Source organism: Sminthopsis crassicaudata, chromosome 4, assembly GCF_048593235.1.
Source record: "Sminthopsis crassicaudata isolate SCR6 chromosome 4, ASM4859323v1, whole genome shotgun sequence".
NCBI lineage: Eukaryota > Metazoa > Chordata > Mammalia > Dasyuromorphia > Dasyuridae > Sminthopsis > Sminthopsis crassicaudata.
Genome location: NC_133620.1, coordinates 94,881,363 through 94,898,883, shown reverse-complemented (window position 1 = coordinate 94,898,883; position 17,521 = coordinate 94,881,363). Strand labels below are relative to the sequence as shown.

Here is a 17,521-nt window from a genome sequence, read left to right as displayed (position 1 = left end):
TTATATTAGTAAAATGTAGAATGAAATGCCTAGCATATTGTTTAGTTGTATCTGGCTTTTCACGATCTCATTTGGGATTTTGTTGAGAAAGATACTAGAGTGATTTGCCATTTTCTTCTCCAGCGCATTTTACATATGAGGAAACTGAAGCAAACAGGGGTAAGTGGCTTGCCCAGGATCACACCGGAAGAAAGTGTTTGAGACTAGATTTGAACTCAGGTTTTGCTCTCTAGACCAGATTCTCTACTCACTGTTCCACCTACCTAGTCCCTCATGTGGCTATATAGATATTATTACTATTATTACTTATCTGGACTGTCAATTTCCTCATCTGTAAAATAAGATCGTTATGGTACCTAACAAATTGTGAGGTTTAAAAGTGCTTTGTGATCTTTAAAGTGCTATATATGTCTCAGCTATTGCTATTGTTTTTGTTATAATTAAACTAATAAGAAATTATATGACATGGGATTTAGAATTTGCTGTAAATACAATAATGATCTAAATAAAAATAAGAGCTGGCATTTATGTAATGCTTTAAGATTGCCAAAAAGCTTTACATGCAGTGTCTTATTTGTTTCTTCCAACAACCCTGCAAGGTAAGAGCCATTATTTTCTCCATAACAGAGATGAAGAATTCAAGGTTTAGAAAGGTCATATAAATTGTTCATAGTTTCCCAGCAAATAAGTATTAGAGACTGGAATTGAGCACATCTTCCTTATTGCAGATTTAGCACTATAGCCGCGATGGCAAGTGTAACTTGCTTTTAACCATTCATAATTGTTTAACACTTTTGCTGTTTCACTTTCTGGAGTCAATCTTTGAAAAAATATTCCTAACAAACTTAACTCTTAAAGTTAAAGCATAAAACAATATATATTCTCCTCTGTTTAGTTTTTAAAGCCATTCACAATCTGGATCCAACTATTTTCCAATCTTGTCAGATATTGCTCTCCCTTTTTACACCCTGTGGTCCAACCAAGCAGGTTTCTCCTCTGATCTTCACATGTACTACTCTTCTGTCTGAACCTTTTTCATAGGTTGGCCTCTGGAATGTGCTTCTTCCTCATCTCTACCTCAAAGAATCTATCTCTGAAATCATTTCATTCTACAAGAAACCTTTCTTAAACTCATCAGTTGCACATCACTTTCTCCAAATTGCTTTTTATTAAATTGTTTTGGATTTACTTTTATATGCTTAAATATGTATTGCTTGTCCACTTGATAGAGTGTAAACTCTTTGAAGTAGAATTTTTTCTGTCTTTATGTTTATAACTCCAGTATCTCACCTAATGCTTAACAGATAGTAGCTGCTTAATAGATGCCTGTCAACTGATATCACTTAGCATTTTCTTACTTTTGTTAGACATCCAAATGAGTCTAAATAGAATTAACTCAGCTTGTTTGACAATTAATTACTTTTTTCTAGGTGTCTGACATTCAGAGTAAGGGTTCTTAATTAATCAGGGATTCATTGGATACATTTTAGGGGGTCCATGCATTTGGATGGGAATATTTTTACATTTTCATTTTCACTATACTCTAATTGAAATTTAGCATTTCCTTCAGTTATTTACAATATGGTTCTAAGGAGAAGGCACATAGGCTTCACCAGGTTGCCAAAAGGCTCCAAGATATTAAAAAAGCTAAACACCTGTCCCAGAGTCAATGTGGTTGGTCACATAGAATATGGAACCTTCAAACCTAATTTGATGCTACTTTGCCTGTGCCACCTGAGACCAGGGTATCCTCCTTCTCTGCATTTTATTTCCCTCATGTATAAATTAAAAGAGTTGAGCTTAATGACCATTAAGGTCACTAAGGTCTCTCCCAGTTTTAAATCTTTAGCTCATTTCTTTGGTGGAACAAAATGACCGCCAACTCCTCTATTTTTATCTAGGGTAGAAATTATTTTTAACTGTCTTTTTGATCCCTGGCCTCTGGCATTTGACAATTTCTCTTATTTGGCAGAAATCTGTTCTCCTTATTATATCTGGTTTGGTTTCAGTTTGATTTCAGGTTTCTAGGCTCCCATGCTCAAATCCTAAGCATCATCAGTGCCCTCTTCAACTCCATCTACGATCACACTGAAACAGCTGACAAGCCTCAATGTTTCTGTCTTTGCATCCCCACAGCTACTATATGAAGTCAAATCCCTTCTGACCTCTAGAAAGTCAATACTATCCTAATTTTTACTTCCAATCCACTTTTCGCACCACTTCAAACTTAATCTTCCCTATATCCAAAACTGATCCAGTTGATCTATTGTTGGAAACTCTAAATTGACTTCCCCCACTTTCCTCCATCCCCTAGTATAAAGAAAGGGGCTTCCTCTTTTCCAAATATAATCCAGATTCCTGAAGCTGCCATTCAAAGCCCTTCAAAATTTTGCCATTCAAGATAGCCATCTTGACCAAATCAAAGCTATCTTCAAGAGTCTGAAGGATCCAAATATGGAAGGGGAATGAAACTTCTACTGTTTGACTTCAGAGGGCAGAATTTAAAATGATGAGTGGATAGTTCAGAAAGACAGATTTGGGCTCAATTTTTGGAAAAACTTTCAAATAATTAGAATTATTCAAGATGGAATTGATCTTCTTTTAGAGACAGAATTCCTATTATGAAATGTCTTCAGAAGAAGGCTAACTGCTAATTAGAGAGGTTAGTAGAAATCTAGGGTGTTACCTCTATATGGTCTCTGAGGTCTTCTCATCTGAGCTTTTGTGACATTTTTCTACTTTTATCTAAGATATCCTCCCCCAACTCCAGATATTCTGTGGTTTCTTGAAACTAGACTATTTTCTGTCTGATGTACCTGCTTGTCCTTTCTCTACCTCCATACTTCTTCTCATGCCATTTCCTAGTCCTGGAAAGCCTTTTTTCCAACTTCACCTGCTAATTATTCCACCAGTCATTGCTGATCCAGTTCAAATTTCAACACAGTCTGAAAAGAACCTTCTTAGTTTGGAAGTCATAGTCATAGTAGTCAAAGTAGTACTTTGTACTCCTTCCACGTACTTTTCAGATTTTATTTTGTATTAGCACCACAGCAGGTTTTTAGGTTTAGGTTTAGGAATAGATGGATTCATATTTTGAGTCAGATCTTTTCTGGTTGGGTGATCTTGGGCAAACTTCTTAGCCAATTTGTACCTTGGTTTTCCTATCTGTAGAATGGATGTTGGAATTGATGATGTCTAAGTCCTCTTCTGAATCTAAATTGGTGGTCCTATAATTACAACTAATTGGGCATTCATTATCTGTTTTCTACTGGATTGCATATTCAATGAGCACAGGGATAGTTTATCATTTGTTTTTATATCTTTTTTTAGTACCTATGACAAAAGGCTCCTGACATTGCAGGTGTCTACTAAGTATTAGTTGAATTAAATTTAAATCTAAAATCAGAGATTTGTTTTCTTTTAGCCAGTCAACAAATATTTATTACGTGCCTATTATGTGTATACTAATATGGTAAATGCCAGGGTACAAACGCAAAAAGTTAACAAATATGTTTCTGTTCTCCAAGTACCTGGTCACAGTCATTAGACAGTGGGGTTGTGTGTATGTGTGTGTGTGTGTGAGAGAGAGACAATGTTAAAATAACTATGTGTAAAAGATATAAACAAAATAAAATGCAAATTATCACAGCAGGTAGGCTCTAGCATTAAGGGAGAATAAAAAATCAGGAAAGGTTTCTAGTAGAATGTAAGATTTTAGCTGGGATTGGAAGGAAATCAAGGAAGACTAGATATGGCAATAAAGGAGAGAATATCAAGCTAGTGAAAACAGAGTATTTCTTTTGAAAAACAGCAAAGACTAATGTCACAAGACTGATATGTGGATGGGTGTAAAGTGTAAGAAGATGAGAAAAATAGAAAAGGGTCAGGTCATGGAGGGCTTTAAATACCAAACAGGGAGTTTATATTTGATCCTAGAAGCAATCGGGAGCCACTGAAGTTTAGTGAATAGATGGTGATGTGATCCATTTGTACTTTAGGAAGATCAGTTTGGCAGCTGAGTGGAGTTAACTTAGCCATTGTGTGTTCAGGTAGAGTAATTTCTTAGCTGGCACATTTTAAACACTTGGTACTCTGAGTACTTAAGATATATTCATTTTCCTTATGATGCAGATTTGACCACATAATGGCATTATTGGTCATTCCAGAGAGATGTCGCTTGGGAATAATGATATTGTTTCTTTCTTCCTCCAAATGCAGTTATTTCTATCCTCATGATTCATTTTGGCTTTTGTTGGTAGTAGACAACACAGCAGATTCACCATAATGTTTTAGCCTGCTCTGGAGCCATTGATTTTAGGGAGCCAATGCAGCTACCTACTTAAAAAAATCTTTTCATTTCCTAAGTTATCAATGAGGTAGCTCCAGTTAGATTATTAAATATTTAGGTACTGTCTATAGGCAGTTTAATTGAAATAAAAAACCTATCAAGTATATAGCTTATGTCTCTGTATATTATTGCATTATCCAGCACTGTCTTGAGAAACTGGATGGTTTATGATGAGTGTGCCAGCCAAACTGTCACATATCTCAGAATGCAGAGCCAGATCAAGTTTTACTGAATTAACTTTAAGGTTTCCAAGGACAGCATTCTATTAGGGATTTTAAAAGTTCTGCAAATTTCAATGCAAAACACAGTTTAAGATGTCTATTCTTTCTTTGCTTTTTGATTCTGACCTGCAAAATACATTTCATTTCTAGATTCTGTTTAAAGCAGCCCACATCACTTAAAATCTGTCTTTACTCATTCACAGATTTTAAGTGATGTAGGCTGCTTCATTCATACATGGGAAAATCAGCGTTTTCTTTTTAGGAACTTGCCATTTGTTTAATTTCCACTTCATTATCATGGTCATGGTGGTGCTGTGTTAGTGATGAATTTCTGGGTATGCATTACCCCCCCCCCTTTTGCTCTCAGAAACATGTTGTGATAATTAAATAGTTCATTTGCTAATATTCTAATTTGAAGAGTCGAACACCTGCAAGACAGAAACTCTGAGTATCTCTTCAGGAATCAGGAGAGCTGTACTCAGCAATTCCCCACATGTGGATGTTACAACCATACTCTGATTCCTTGCTATACCCTCTTTAAGCTGAGAACAACTCCAGGGCTTTTTCATTTCCCTACTAAATCAGGAAACCAACACTGAAGACTATACAGAAGCTTTCTATAAAGTTTTGCATTGATTTAAAAATAAAGAAAGAGAGCTCTTAAAACAAAACAAAACAAACAAACAAAAAAAACCCTCTTGCTCTGTGTACCAATCTCTTGTAATTTCTGTTCACCAGTGTCTTAGCTCTTAAGTGACTGTTTTTATTTAGCTTCCCTTGCTTTTCATTTTCCTCTAAAATGAATCAAAAGCATTTTTATTGCAAAATTATTTGGAATATTTTACCGTTAGGTTGCCAATGCTTTGCTTCTTTGAAAAGCAAATTTTGGCTGAAATTCCTGCCTGCTTTTTCTTTAAAGCTCTCTGTGTGGATGGGGGCAGGGGCAGGGAAGAAGGGCTCTGTACTTAAACAAAAAAAACAAAAAAAAAAAAAAAAAAAACAAAAAAAAGGATGATTAGGCTCAATCTACATTGTCAGCCTGGTGACTTAAAACAGTTATGTATTTCTAAAAATTTCAGAAAATACCAGAGCAACTTAGGTACTGGGGAAAATCTGGCTTAATATTTTTAACAGGACAATGTGTGAGTTTATAAAAGGTCCATTCCCCATCCTTGTTTCCAAATAATAAAAGAGAATGAAATAATTATGTAACATGAATCAGACCACTCGATGGAAAGATTAAAGTGATACAAACCAAAGCTGGCTCATAGTAAATGTGAACATTTTCAAATGAAATTCAGTTATTCAGCTAATTTAAAATACTATTGAAGTGAGATGAATCTTTTTAAATATTTTATCACTGAGATGTTATAATGTTCCTTCTACAGATATTACTACATCACTATCTAATTACTGATAAAATATACAAGAATTAAAAAAAAAAACAAACCCAAAAAAACAACAACCCAGAAATCTTGCCATATATAAACTTGGGTTAATTTGGGAGATAACATCTCGTTACTTGAGAATATTTTCTAAAATCTCTGTGTCTGGAGAGAAGATATAGCCTCAAAAGCTGAGATTTCTTAACATTTTTATGTTCAAATTCATTAAATGGAATCTAGTCTAGAATATTCGAACAATACATTTGATCAATAACATGCTTTTCTATTTTTTTAAACACTTCTCTTTGCTATGCTTTATCATAGTTTCCAAACTATGAAACTCTACCACTTTTTAAAAAAAAATTTTTTTTTAAACACTGACTACATGTGAAAAATTAACTCTGGTTATATTATTTCAAACTATTCCTTTTATTAGCAACAGTTGTGTAGTACTGTCAAGGAGAATTTAAGAAATTAAAGGACCCAATTTGGGAAGCAGGCACATCTGTTTTACTTTGCAGTTTAAACATTTCATTATTGTTTTATTTCGTTGTATATGAATTCACAACTATCCTCTAACTGAAAACTAAAGAAAAAACACATGTTGGTAAATCTGATTTCTGCATATTTTTTCTTTCAAGGGAAGTCTCCTCCCTCAGCTGTCTGCCAATAAGTAATAAATGCATTTGGCAAAAAGTTTATTTAAGTTGGCTTTATTAAGCTAACAAAATGCAAAAATCAAGCAAGGGACGCAGAAAAATATGTTTCTTTGAAGTCAATAAAAATCCATCTCCTTAATCCTTTATTTAAAAAAAAAAATATCCTGACAATGGTGATTTTTCTTGACTGATTTACTGGGGACCTTGAGTTAAGCAATTTGAATTGTATAGATATCTTTCCTTGCCAAAAACCTTCCTATAATATTAACAACAACAATGATCACGAAGACAACAACACAACACAGAAATGTGGTTCTTTCCTTGATAGTTTCATGACAAAAGTTCTTCATATATTATGTGTACAAGTGTTTACATCTTTATGAATGCTGTCTATAGCTAACCAGTTAGCTCTATCAACACTGACACACTTTATAAAATAGATTTTTCCATTTCTATCTTCGTCTTAGAGAGGCAGCATGTAGTAGATATTGGTGTGACCTTGAAGTCAAGACTTGCTGCTGATACATGTTAACTGTGGAAGGAAGGGCAACCACTTAACTTCTCATTGCCTCAGGCAACTCTCTAAATTACATATGAGTTACCAATCTAATCTGTAGAAGAGGAGGGAGATCCCAAATGGGGAGTTTTCTATATCAGTAACAATGTCACATTTTGTCCCCTTTCCCTTCTTTTTCCCTCCCCAAATCAGACATCCATACTTGGATCCAAACCGGAAGCAGAAGGCTGAAACAAGGTGTCCAAAGTGCTGAAACAAGGTATCCATAAAAACCTTTTTCTTCTAATTCTTACTGCATGCTTCTTTTCTTAGAGACTTTCACTCATATCTCTCAGTGACCTTTATGACACTGTTTCTACTTGTGGAAAAAAAACCAAACCAAAACAAAGAAACTAGGACTCTATCCTAACACCTCTTTACCTGTACTCTGACAATTTATCCATTGAAGCTATTTGTATGTAAGCTCCCTGAGAACTTTGGGTTTTGTTTTTGTAACTCTGGATCATAGTAGAGTACTTTGCATATAGCAGGTATTTACTATCTCAGATTGAATTGATGCTTAAGGTGATTATTGATCATATACAAACACTGATAAAAATCAACATTTGAAGAAGTAAAAGAAAAACTTTTTAAAAAGAGTAATCTCTTCCTCCAACTTCCTATCATAACTTTCAAAACCGAGAAAACACTGTACATCCAGTTCAAAATACATGTAATGAGATTTCTTACCTAAACTAAAGAGCACCAAAAATTTCAGACACACAAATTCCCGTAGATCAAACTGCAGAGAACGGAGCTTAGCCACTAGTTCCTGGGCATGGCTCATCAAGTTGTTGAGAGTGGCTCCAGCTTGTGATGCAATTACAGAATAATCTACCTGCAAAAGAGGATCATGTTTGAATATGTTATAAGAATCAAAAAAGAAAAAAAACCAAATGCCAAAGAAAACAAACAATTTCACCAAGTGGAAGCAATAATGGCAATTCCATAGAATGAGTTTGATTCTGTGTGATATCATTGTACACTACACACCTCTGAAGTATCAATTTATTTTAGAAATTACAATGAACTATATAGAGATATATATCTACATAGACATAATCTCTATATACATCTGTCTATCTATAGCTTTACACATAGAGATATAGATATGTCCACATGGACATATAACTACACATACATATTTTTATATATCTATTTATAGGTACATAGATATATATCTACATAGACATAGATCAACCTACATACATAAATCTATATATTTACACATATAGAGATAAAGATATGTCTACATAGACATTTATCTATATTTGTACTACCTACTTACAAATTCTTAGTAACTATGGTTAAATATTACTATCAGAGGAGAGAAAATATTTCTTAATGTAATTTGTTTGGGAAGTCCCATGCTTATTAGGAAAAAAACCAAACCTCACAAAATTGTGCAAAACTATAAAAGTGATATTTTATAGGGTGATTTTCTTGTAGTTTTCCCCCAAGATAATAATGACTTTACTTTTAAGAAATGCTTTTCTTTGCCTTGAAAGTGCTTCCCTGATTCATTAGAAAAGGAAAAAAGTCTCTGTGAGGCACCAATTTTATATTATTCATGGGAACATTGGAGCTTCAATTTATAATAATAAGTTAAGATGTTTGGATGGATGTCAAGAACAGTATTGGCCTTACTGCTCGATTATACCATAATGGGAAAGCCCAGTTGGTACCTGAATCTCCCATCCTCCTCCTCTTGGAGAGCTCTCAGGCTACGGGCTACTCTTTCAGGTGCATTTAATATTTGCAGCAGCAGCAAATTTGTCTGGGAGGCAAGTCCTCATCTGCCACTCACCAAGAGCAGACTGTATTAAATTTTTATATTTATTGACATTTCATTACCATAATTGACTGCTCTTGGTTCTCTTGTAGAAGGCACAGGGCTGCCTCCTAAGCAGGAGAACTGGTCCCTTGAGTAGGATTTGCAATTAAAAACAAGGCAGAATGGATTTTTTTTTATTGTGTAAATATGATGAGTTGAATTTTCAGCTTTAACTAGAGAATACCAAGTGTACAAGAAACCTTTTTCAAGAGTAAGAAAAATTATGAGTCAGTGGAAAGACGACCCCCAAAGGTGTCAATCAGTTTATATAAAGTCAACTGTGCATGAAAAAGCCTCAGTTAATGTCTACTCTGGCAAGACTTTCCCATTAAGCACATTGCTGTCCTTTCTACTTTCTATTTGTTGGTGGGTTGATACTTGTCCCTACAATCGAAATCTTCAAAGCCCTCAGGAATGCTATAACCTCTATTTCAGAATATGGGATTGGAAAAGGACTGGTAAAGCTTGAGGGCCCCTTCTCAAAATAACAATTTAAACACATAAAATATGTTGGATTACCAAAAAAGTTGCACTATAGTTACTAAAATATTTTTTTTAAGTTTATGGATACCAGATGAATAGCCTCTAAGATAGTTACCTAGAAAATGTGACTAGCTAGGTCTTGGTGGTTCCCAGGCTGGTGTTGGTGGCTCCCAGGCTGCATCTCATATAAATGTTAACTATTATTATTATTATTGCTTTGAGTCATTTTTAAAAAGGATTGTGTGATATTCTTAATCATACATCACACATTGATGAATCCAAATAATTGAACTTTGAAACATAAAAAAAATCTCAAAATAATATAGTTGAAAGATTTTTTCAAATATTTGTATGTAATACAAATATATTGATGTAATAAATCAATCAAGTAGTATTTATTAAATGCCAAATATCACAAAAGGCCCTGAGGATAGAAATATGAAAAAAGTGATAGTTACTGCACTCAAGGAGATGATTTTCCATAGGAGGAAATAGGATGTATGTATTTCAGCAAATATAGAGTATATGCAAAATCAGTGTCAGGTTGGGGGGGATGTGGTAGTAAAGGTATCACTTTAGGGAATCAGGAAAGGCCTTATATAGAAGATGGTATTTGAGTTGAGCTTTGAAAGAAATTATTTTTTCTGAAAGACTGAAAGTGAAGAAGATGTATATTTTAGATCTAGATATATTTAGATCTGGGGAATATCATATAGAAAGGTATGCAGATAGGAAATAAAAAATCATGTAAATACCATTAGTAAAATGGACCTCACCACTTCATGTTTCTCAGTTTGGCTAAGATGCCAGGGGAAAAAAATGATGATAACTGTTGGAGGGGATGTGGGAAAACTGGGATATTGACACATTGTTGGTGGGTCTGGAGAGCAATTTAGAACTATGCCCAAAGGACTATAAAAACATGCATACCCGTGTAACTAATCTAAAGGGAATGATCAGAAGGCAAATTTCAGAAAGGCCTGGAGAGGCTTACATAAACTGATGCTAAGTGAAATGTAGAACCAAGAGAACATTGTACTCAGTAACAAGATCAACTGTGATAGTAGTGGCTCTTTTCTACAGTGAGGTGATTCAGGCCAATGTCAATAGACTAGTGATGAAGAGAGCCATTTGTATCCAGAGAGAGAAACATGGGGACTGAATATGGACCACAGCATAGTATTTTCACCTTTGTTGTTGTATGATTGCTTTTCTCTTTCTCATTTTTTTCTTTTTTTGATTTGATTTTCCTTGTGTAGCATGATAAATGTGGAAATATGTTTAGAAGAATTGTACTTGTTTAACCTATGTTGGATTACTTGCTGTCTAGGGGAGGGATGGGAGGAAAGGACGGAGAAAAATTTGGAATACAAGGTTTTGGAAGGGTGAATGTTGAAAACTATTTTTACATGAATTTTGAAAACTAAAAAGCTATTATTATATAAAAATATTGTAAAATGGACCTCAATAAATCAATAATAATAGATAACTATTTTCATGCTGATTTGAAGAAGTGGTGACATAGGGAATAGAGCACCTGGCTTGGAGTCAGAAATCTCATCTTCTGGAGTTCAAATCCCGCTTTAGACATTTAGTAGCTATGTGACACTAGAGAGGTCAATTGACTCTGCCTGAGTTTCCTTATCTGTAAAGTGAACTGGAGAAGGAAATGGCAAACCACTCTAGTATGTCTGCCAAGAAAACCACAAATAGGGTCACAAAGAGTTGTATACAACTGAAATGACTTAACATTGACACTGTACTTTCAAAATGGCTGTGATAATACAAAATCATAGAATCTGAATTTTGGAAGAGGTTTCAATGGCCATGTAGTCCAATTTAGTTGTAATTTGAAAAACATTGTATAGCTACAAAGTTGCAAACTTCTCAGCATAACTGAAATACTTTACATTTTATTACAAACATAATATAATTTTCCTTTTTTGAACTCTGAGAGTTTTTGCTCATTGCGGTAGTTGACCTTATCTTTTATGTAGTTAGAAAAAATTAATTGATTGCTCTCTTATACATTATATTTTTACCACTACAATGTATATATAAATATATATGTATATACACATACATACATATATATATATACATATATATATATATATACACAAATTATATATATATATATATATATGTATATATGAAGTACTTAAATCTCTGTCCTTTTAAAATAATTTTCCATCATTTGGAATAAAAAAAGCCAGTTTAGTTAAATCATCTTTCATTCTAAGGAGTGAAATTTTGATGACTTGTACATTCTCCGATGTCTGTCACTTTAACATGATACACAATAATAGAAGATAATGAATAAGTTGCCAGTAGACCCTTCCCTTAGGATGCATGTTACTCAGTTGTTAATTAGCTAAAATATGCAAACATTAAAACTGATAACACTTTAAAGTGCTACAGAGTATTTGCATTGTAGATGAGATAATGCATTTTGCTAAACATTTGTAAAGCTTATGCTCATATACATTTCAGTTGCTGCTATCATTATTTTTACCATTATTATCTTGATTTCATATTTTTGATGGGGTTTAAATAGAAATGATCCTAGTTCAAGCTGCTGTCCTGGTATTATTATCCCTAAATAACAATTGTTTAGAAAAGCAAGTGAGATGGACCATCTCATCTGGAGCTAGTGGAATAATTTGATATATTGATTATATTAATTCTTGATGTATTAATTTTGATTGGATCATGTTTGCTACTGTAGAATTTATAAAATTTTGTCAGGAAGGGCCTCTTTAGAGGTCATCTACTTAACTGATTATCATGATTTAAAATATTGTATTTGATTATCTGTTAACGGAAAATTCTGTTAGAAAAAAGATCATTCCCTTACTGTTCATGGAAGTGTCTGATATTTTCACTATGTGTACTTTCCATTCATTCACCCCATAAGTTTTTACCCAATGCCTACTATATGTCAGAAAGGTCATAAACTTATCAAGACCCCAAAAAAGGAGAGAGAAAAGAAAAGAAAGAAAGAAAGAAAAAAGAAAGAAGGAAGGGAGAAAGAAATGAAAAGAAAAAGAAAGCTTCTGTCTTCCTGGAGATTGCATTCTGTTAGAATATCTTTCCATTATAAGACTTCAGTGATAGATTTTTGGACAACTATTTCCCTGGAAGTGATGGCCATCACCAAATGTGCCATAAAAGGGAGAAGTTAGAGATTCTGAAAAATCTAAACCTGTGTAAGCGCCATACAAACTGCTCTGTAACTGAGCTCAGTCTAGGTATTGTCCTTTGGACAAGAGAACTTAGTGGGAGGTACTACAAAGCGTGAGCTTTGAACAAAGGGAGACAAGGAAGCATTATTTTGCCTACTGGAAGAATTGAGGTAATAGGAACAAGATTCCAGGAATGTTGGAAGCTTCCAAGAAGCATTATGTCAGAAAGGACAACCCTGGGAGCAGGACACTCAATCAACCAATAATCAATCAATCAATCAACCAGGTATTTATGCAACACCTACTATGTGACAAGACACTGTCATGGGTACTAAATATACTAAGACAAAAAGTGAAAAAGTTTCAGCTCCCAATTAGTTTATATTCTACTGGGGAGACAAAACAAAGATAAGTGTGCACAAAATACATCAAAATTAATAAAAAGGGCAAGGGAAGAGAAAAATGTTAGCAAGTAGGAGGCTAGAGCCAGTATATGAGTTTATATCTGATTAATCTAAAGGTACTAAGGAACTATTCAATTATTATTATTATCATTAAGAAGAGTAATTATTTAAAGGTAAGGACAGAGGGAAGGAAGAAAAAGGGGAAGGAGGAAATTGAAAGAGAAAAGTAGGAGGTTTTTGTTGTTTGTCCTTTGTTTTTTAAGAGGACATGGCAAAAGGGAAGTGATGCCATGACATACAAGTGAATTGGATTTAAGTGAGAGAGGCCTGAGCAAAAGGTCATCTGCCTCACTTTCCCTTCCAAAGTCACCTGGGTTCAGTGGCTAGATATAGATCAAGATGACTGGAGGTGGCTCTGGATAAAATGAGACACCTTGGCTTTTTTTAAGCTAAGGTCTTCAACAAGTCTCAGTCTTAAATCAAAACCTTTGTAATTCTCAGTTGCTCTTAAAAGCATTCTTTTCTTTTCTTTTGCACTTCTGAACCTTCCCAAGATATCTTGGAGTTTACTGGCTAGATTTTTTTTTTTCTTAAGGACCATGCCTTAAACCAAAATCATTCTGATTCTCACTGGTCACCAAAAGGTCTTAGGCCAAGCCCTCTTGGTCATTGTTTGGGTCCTTATTGACTTAGATTGAATGTAAATTGTTATCATTTCTGCTTTGGCCAGAAACTCTCAGAAGCTTCCCCTCCCAGATTAACTTATTTAGATTGTCAGTTTTTTTTTTTTTTTTTTTAAACTAGATAAAAGAGGAGATTCTTTACCTCAGTTGCTAACTAGCCTTAATCACTGAATGGGCGCAACCCTAGTCAAACTGAGACATGTTGAAGATCTTAGCTTAAAAAGTTAAAGGTCTCTCCCTTGCACAGTCCTCCCTCACTCAAATCCAATTCACTTGCACATCATGGCATCGCCTTTGTTGTCTCAGTCCTCTTTGAGAATGAAGGACAAACAACAATAATTATTTAGAAAAAGAAGTTATCTTTAGGGTGGAGGTAGGTGGAAAGGAAAAAAAGGAAGATAAAAATGACAACTATAATATATGTTTAAAAGGAATAGTAAATTACATATAGATTTGTAGTTTCACGTACAATCATATTTTCCCTATTCGATTATGTTATGAAAATGCTTGTTATATTTCTCAAGATCAGAATAAAATAAAACTTAAAAAAAGGAAAAAGAGATAGAAGCAAGAAAGATTGTGGAGATAGAGATGACAAGATTTGACAATGAAATGGATATAAGGAAGGGAGAAAGAATGAAAAATCAAGATAATGCTGAAACTGCAAACTGTGATGATTGGAAGTTTGGTGGTACTCTCAACAGAAGCAGGAAAGTTGGGGAAAAGGTTTGAGGGATAAGATACTGAGTTTTGGACACAATGACTTTGGTCCTAGAGAGAAAAAACCCCCAAAGCATCCACCATACTAGCTATTGTGTTAACCTGAATAACCCAGATTAAAATTGTGAATAGATTGGATTAAGAGCCAAGAAAGAGTTAAAAATTAATTTTGATCCTAACTTTAGGCTAAAATGTACACAATTAGAGCAAAATGCGATAAATATATCTTCATAATATTATTATATCTCATAGCTTTGCTAATACCCCAGGTAAAAGTTTACTGGGATAATATCAATGTAAAATTTAAATAAAGTACTTTATCCCCAACCACTTTGAGAATTTAAAGAAAAATTTAAAGAAAAAAACCATAAATTCATTTAACTTTGTTTTCCATAAATTCTAAACTTTTGGATTGTAAGAATTTCTCACTTTTCAATGAAGTCATAGAATTAGAGCATTTAGGTTTAGAGCAGGAATGAACAAAAAAGAAAACATTTATTAAGCACTTATGATGTTTCAAAAGCTCTAAAGGTTTTTTTTTTTTTAAAGATGTCTTGGGGTGACAGTTTCACAAGTGATTAAAGCAAAGCCTGGAGAGGCTAAGGGATTTATCACAGATCCCACAGATGTTGGACCTGGGATTTGAACCTACAGTAGCTCCTCTGACTCTAGGTACATTCTACATCATCTTTATTCTATGAAAGAAGCAGCATTTAAAATTTTTAGTCAAAAATCTTCCATCTCAAAACTGGCCACCAACTACTTTGGGGATAGGTTCTTTACTGATTTTAATTCTGGTTTCCTCATCTATGAAATGAGGAGATTGGATTGAATGAATGGTATGGTCCCTTCCAACTCTGAATTCTATAACCCCCTGTCCAGATCAGGTTGTGTTGACTTTAAGTGAAAGGCTAATCGTAGTTTCTATGTAGAATTCTAGTTTCACCTCTCATTTCAATCATGGAAATTGTGGGCTTAGTTGTTTAAGGCACTTTTGATGATGCCTCAAGTCCTGGAATCATAAAATCATAGACAGAGAGCTGGAAGAGACCCCAGAAGTCATATTTTTTAATACCTTTATTTTAAAGCTGAGGAACCTGAGGGGTTAAGTGATTTGCCCAGGATCAGAAGGGTCTTTACTAGCAAATGGTCTTGGAGGGTCCCTCTGTGACAAGGCCTTTTCTATGACCTAATTCATTAATAGTGGTGCAAAGATTCACTGTTACTGGCTTTAGCTTGGCTAACCTATAAAACATTAGCCTCAGGCATACACAGTAAAAACACATTTTTGTTTAGATCATGGCAAAAGAAGATGGCTTTTTATAAGGCTGATTTATTGCATATGGTCTTCATAGTTGGTAGCTTTCCTCAGCCTCAAATGGGGATAATATATGCCTTTCTACTTTGGTTAAGACACAACAATTTTATTTATCGAGGGATGACCTTGGAGCAGCTCATAGGAAGGGAACAAGGATCTGATTTCATATTAGCATTAGAACATTTTGTAAAAGGAACAGGAGGTCAGAATCTCATCTTGTTCAAGCCTGAAGTTGGTATTTCTTTTTGAATTACATATCAAATGGGAACCTGATCTTACAGCTTATCTGACTTTTATTTTCTCACAAAGACTACATGAATTATGTTTGGGCTGAAGAATACATTATATTAAGTACTACTAAGTAGCAAGAGGCAAATTTAGGACCCCATGGATGTTCCAAGAAATTAGAAAACATTGACAAATTTTCGTCCTTAATACATGTCCCCACACTAAGATCTTCCTGGGATGTTTTATTCTCGTGCAAAGGTGACTTTCACCCACAATTCTCCAAGGCCATGCAAGTGAAGTACAAGCTATAACTGGATCTTCAAAGCCAGAGAGACTTTCAATACAAATTAATGGCAAGCCCACGCCTTTAAAGCCACAGCTAAGTCTTTGGAAGGTCTTAACCAAGTGAGAAAGCTTTGGGGTAGACTGGTGATAGATTGATTACTTACTAAGAGCCAGTCAGATAAATGCAGACAAGCTCATCTCTAGAAAACTGGGTACTGATTGGTGAGATAAAAAAAATAATCATAACTAATATTTATATAGCCCTTTAAGGTTTGCAAAATGCTGCATTTATTATCTCATTTTATCTTTACAGTGACCCTGGGAGATGTGTTAATGTTAACCCAATTTTACAGATGAAACTGAGGCAAATAGAGATTAAATGATTTGCTAGGGTTGTATAGCTAGGAAGTATGTGGGGCTAGATTTGACCTCAGGTTTTCTTGTCTCCAAGTCTAGTGCTTAAGTCATTGTACCTTCTAACTGTTTGGAATGTTTATACATGAGACCTCTCCTGATTTTCTCTGGTCTGTCTTCCCTCACAAAACTTTTGTAATTATGCCTTTAATAAGTATTTTTAATGTGTTTAAATATGTACATATTGTCTTTCTCTATAGAAAGAGTTCTTAACTTGGGATTTGTGAATTTAGTCTTATGTATTTTATTTTAAAAATACACAAGATTTTAAAAAATCTTATATAATTGATTGATTTAAAAAAAGTTTTCTGAGAAGGAATCCCCATAGGCTTCACCAGACTGCCAAAGGAAGCAATGATGCAAAAATGATGCAGAAGCCCTGCTCTATAGAATATAAACTCCTTGAAGGCAGAGACTGATTCTTTTTTGCCTTTTTTATCTTCAGAGTCTAGCACAGTGCCTGGGAACATACTAGGTGCTTAAGAAAAATGCTTGCTGATTGAGGAAGAATCCAGGATGGGGTAAAATCATGGATCTTGCATATTCAGTCATCACCAATATAATATAAAATTCATATTCTCAAGAAAGTTAAAAAGAAGAATTTTCCCCTTATTGTAGAAGTTCTAGAAGGACAAATCATTGTCCCACTTTTGCCTCAGTTTCTTCATTTGTAAAATAAACTGGAGAAGGAAATGACCAACCACTACAGTGTCTTTGCCAAGAAAACCCCAAATAGAGTCACAAGGAGTTAGACATGACTATAAAACAACTAAGCAAGAAGAATATTGCATCATTTAT

General features: G+C 34.3%; 1 protein-coding gene across 9 annotated transcripts in view; it reads right to left on the bottom strand.

Moving 5' to 3' along the window:
- NR5A2 (nuclear receptor subfamily 5 group A member 2) overlaps nt 1–17,521 on the bottom strand; it is a 172,395-nt gene that overhangs the window by 63,163 nt on the left and 91,711 nt on the right. For all 9 annotated transcript variants that reach the window (XM_074308709.1, XM_074308704.1, XM_074308707.1 and 6 more), the window contains one exon: nt 7,860–8,007. In XM_074308709.1, the coding sequence (XP_074164810.1) occupies nt 7,860–8,007 (148 nt within the window). The remainder of the gene's footprint in view (nt 1–7,859; nt 8,008–17,521) is intronic.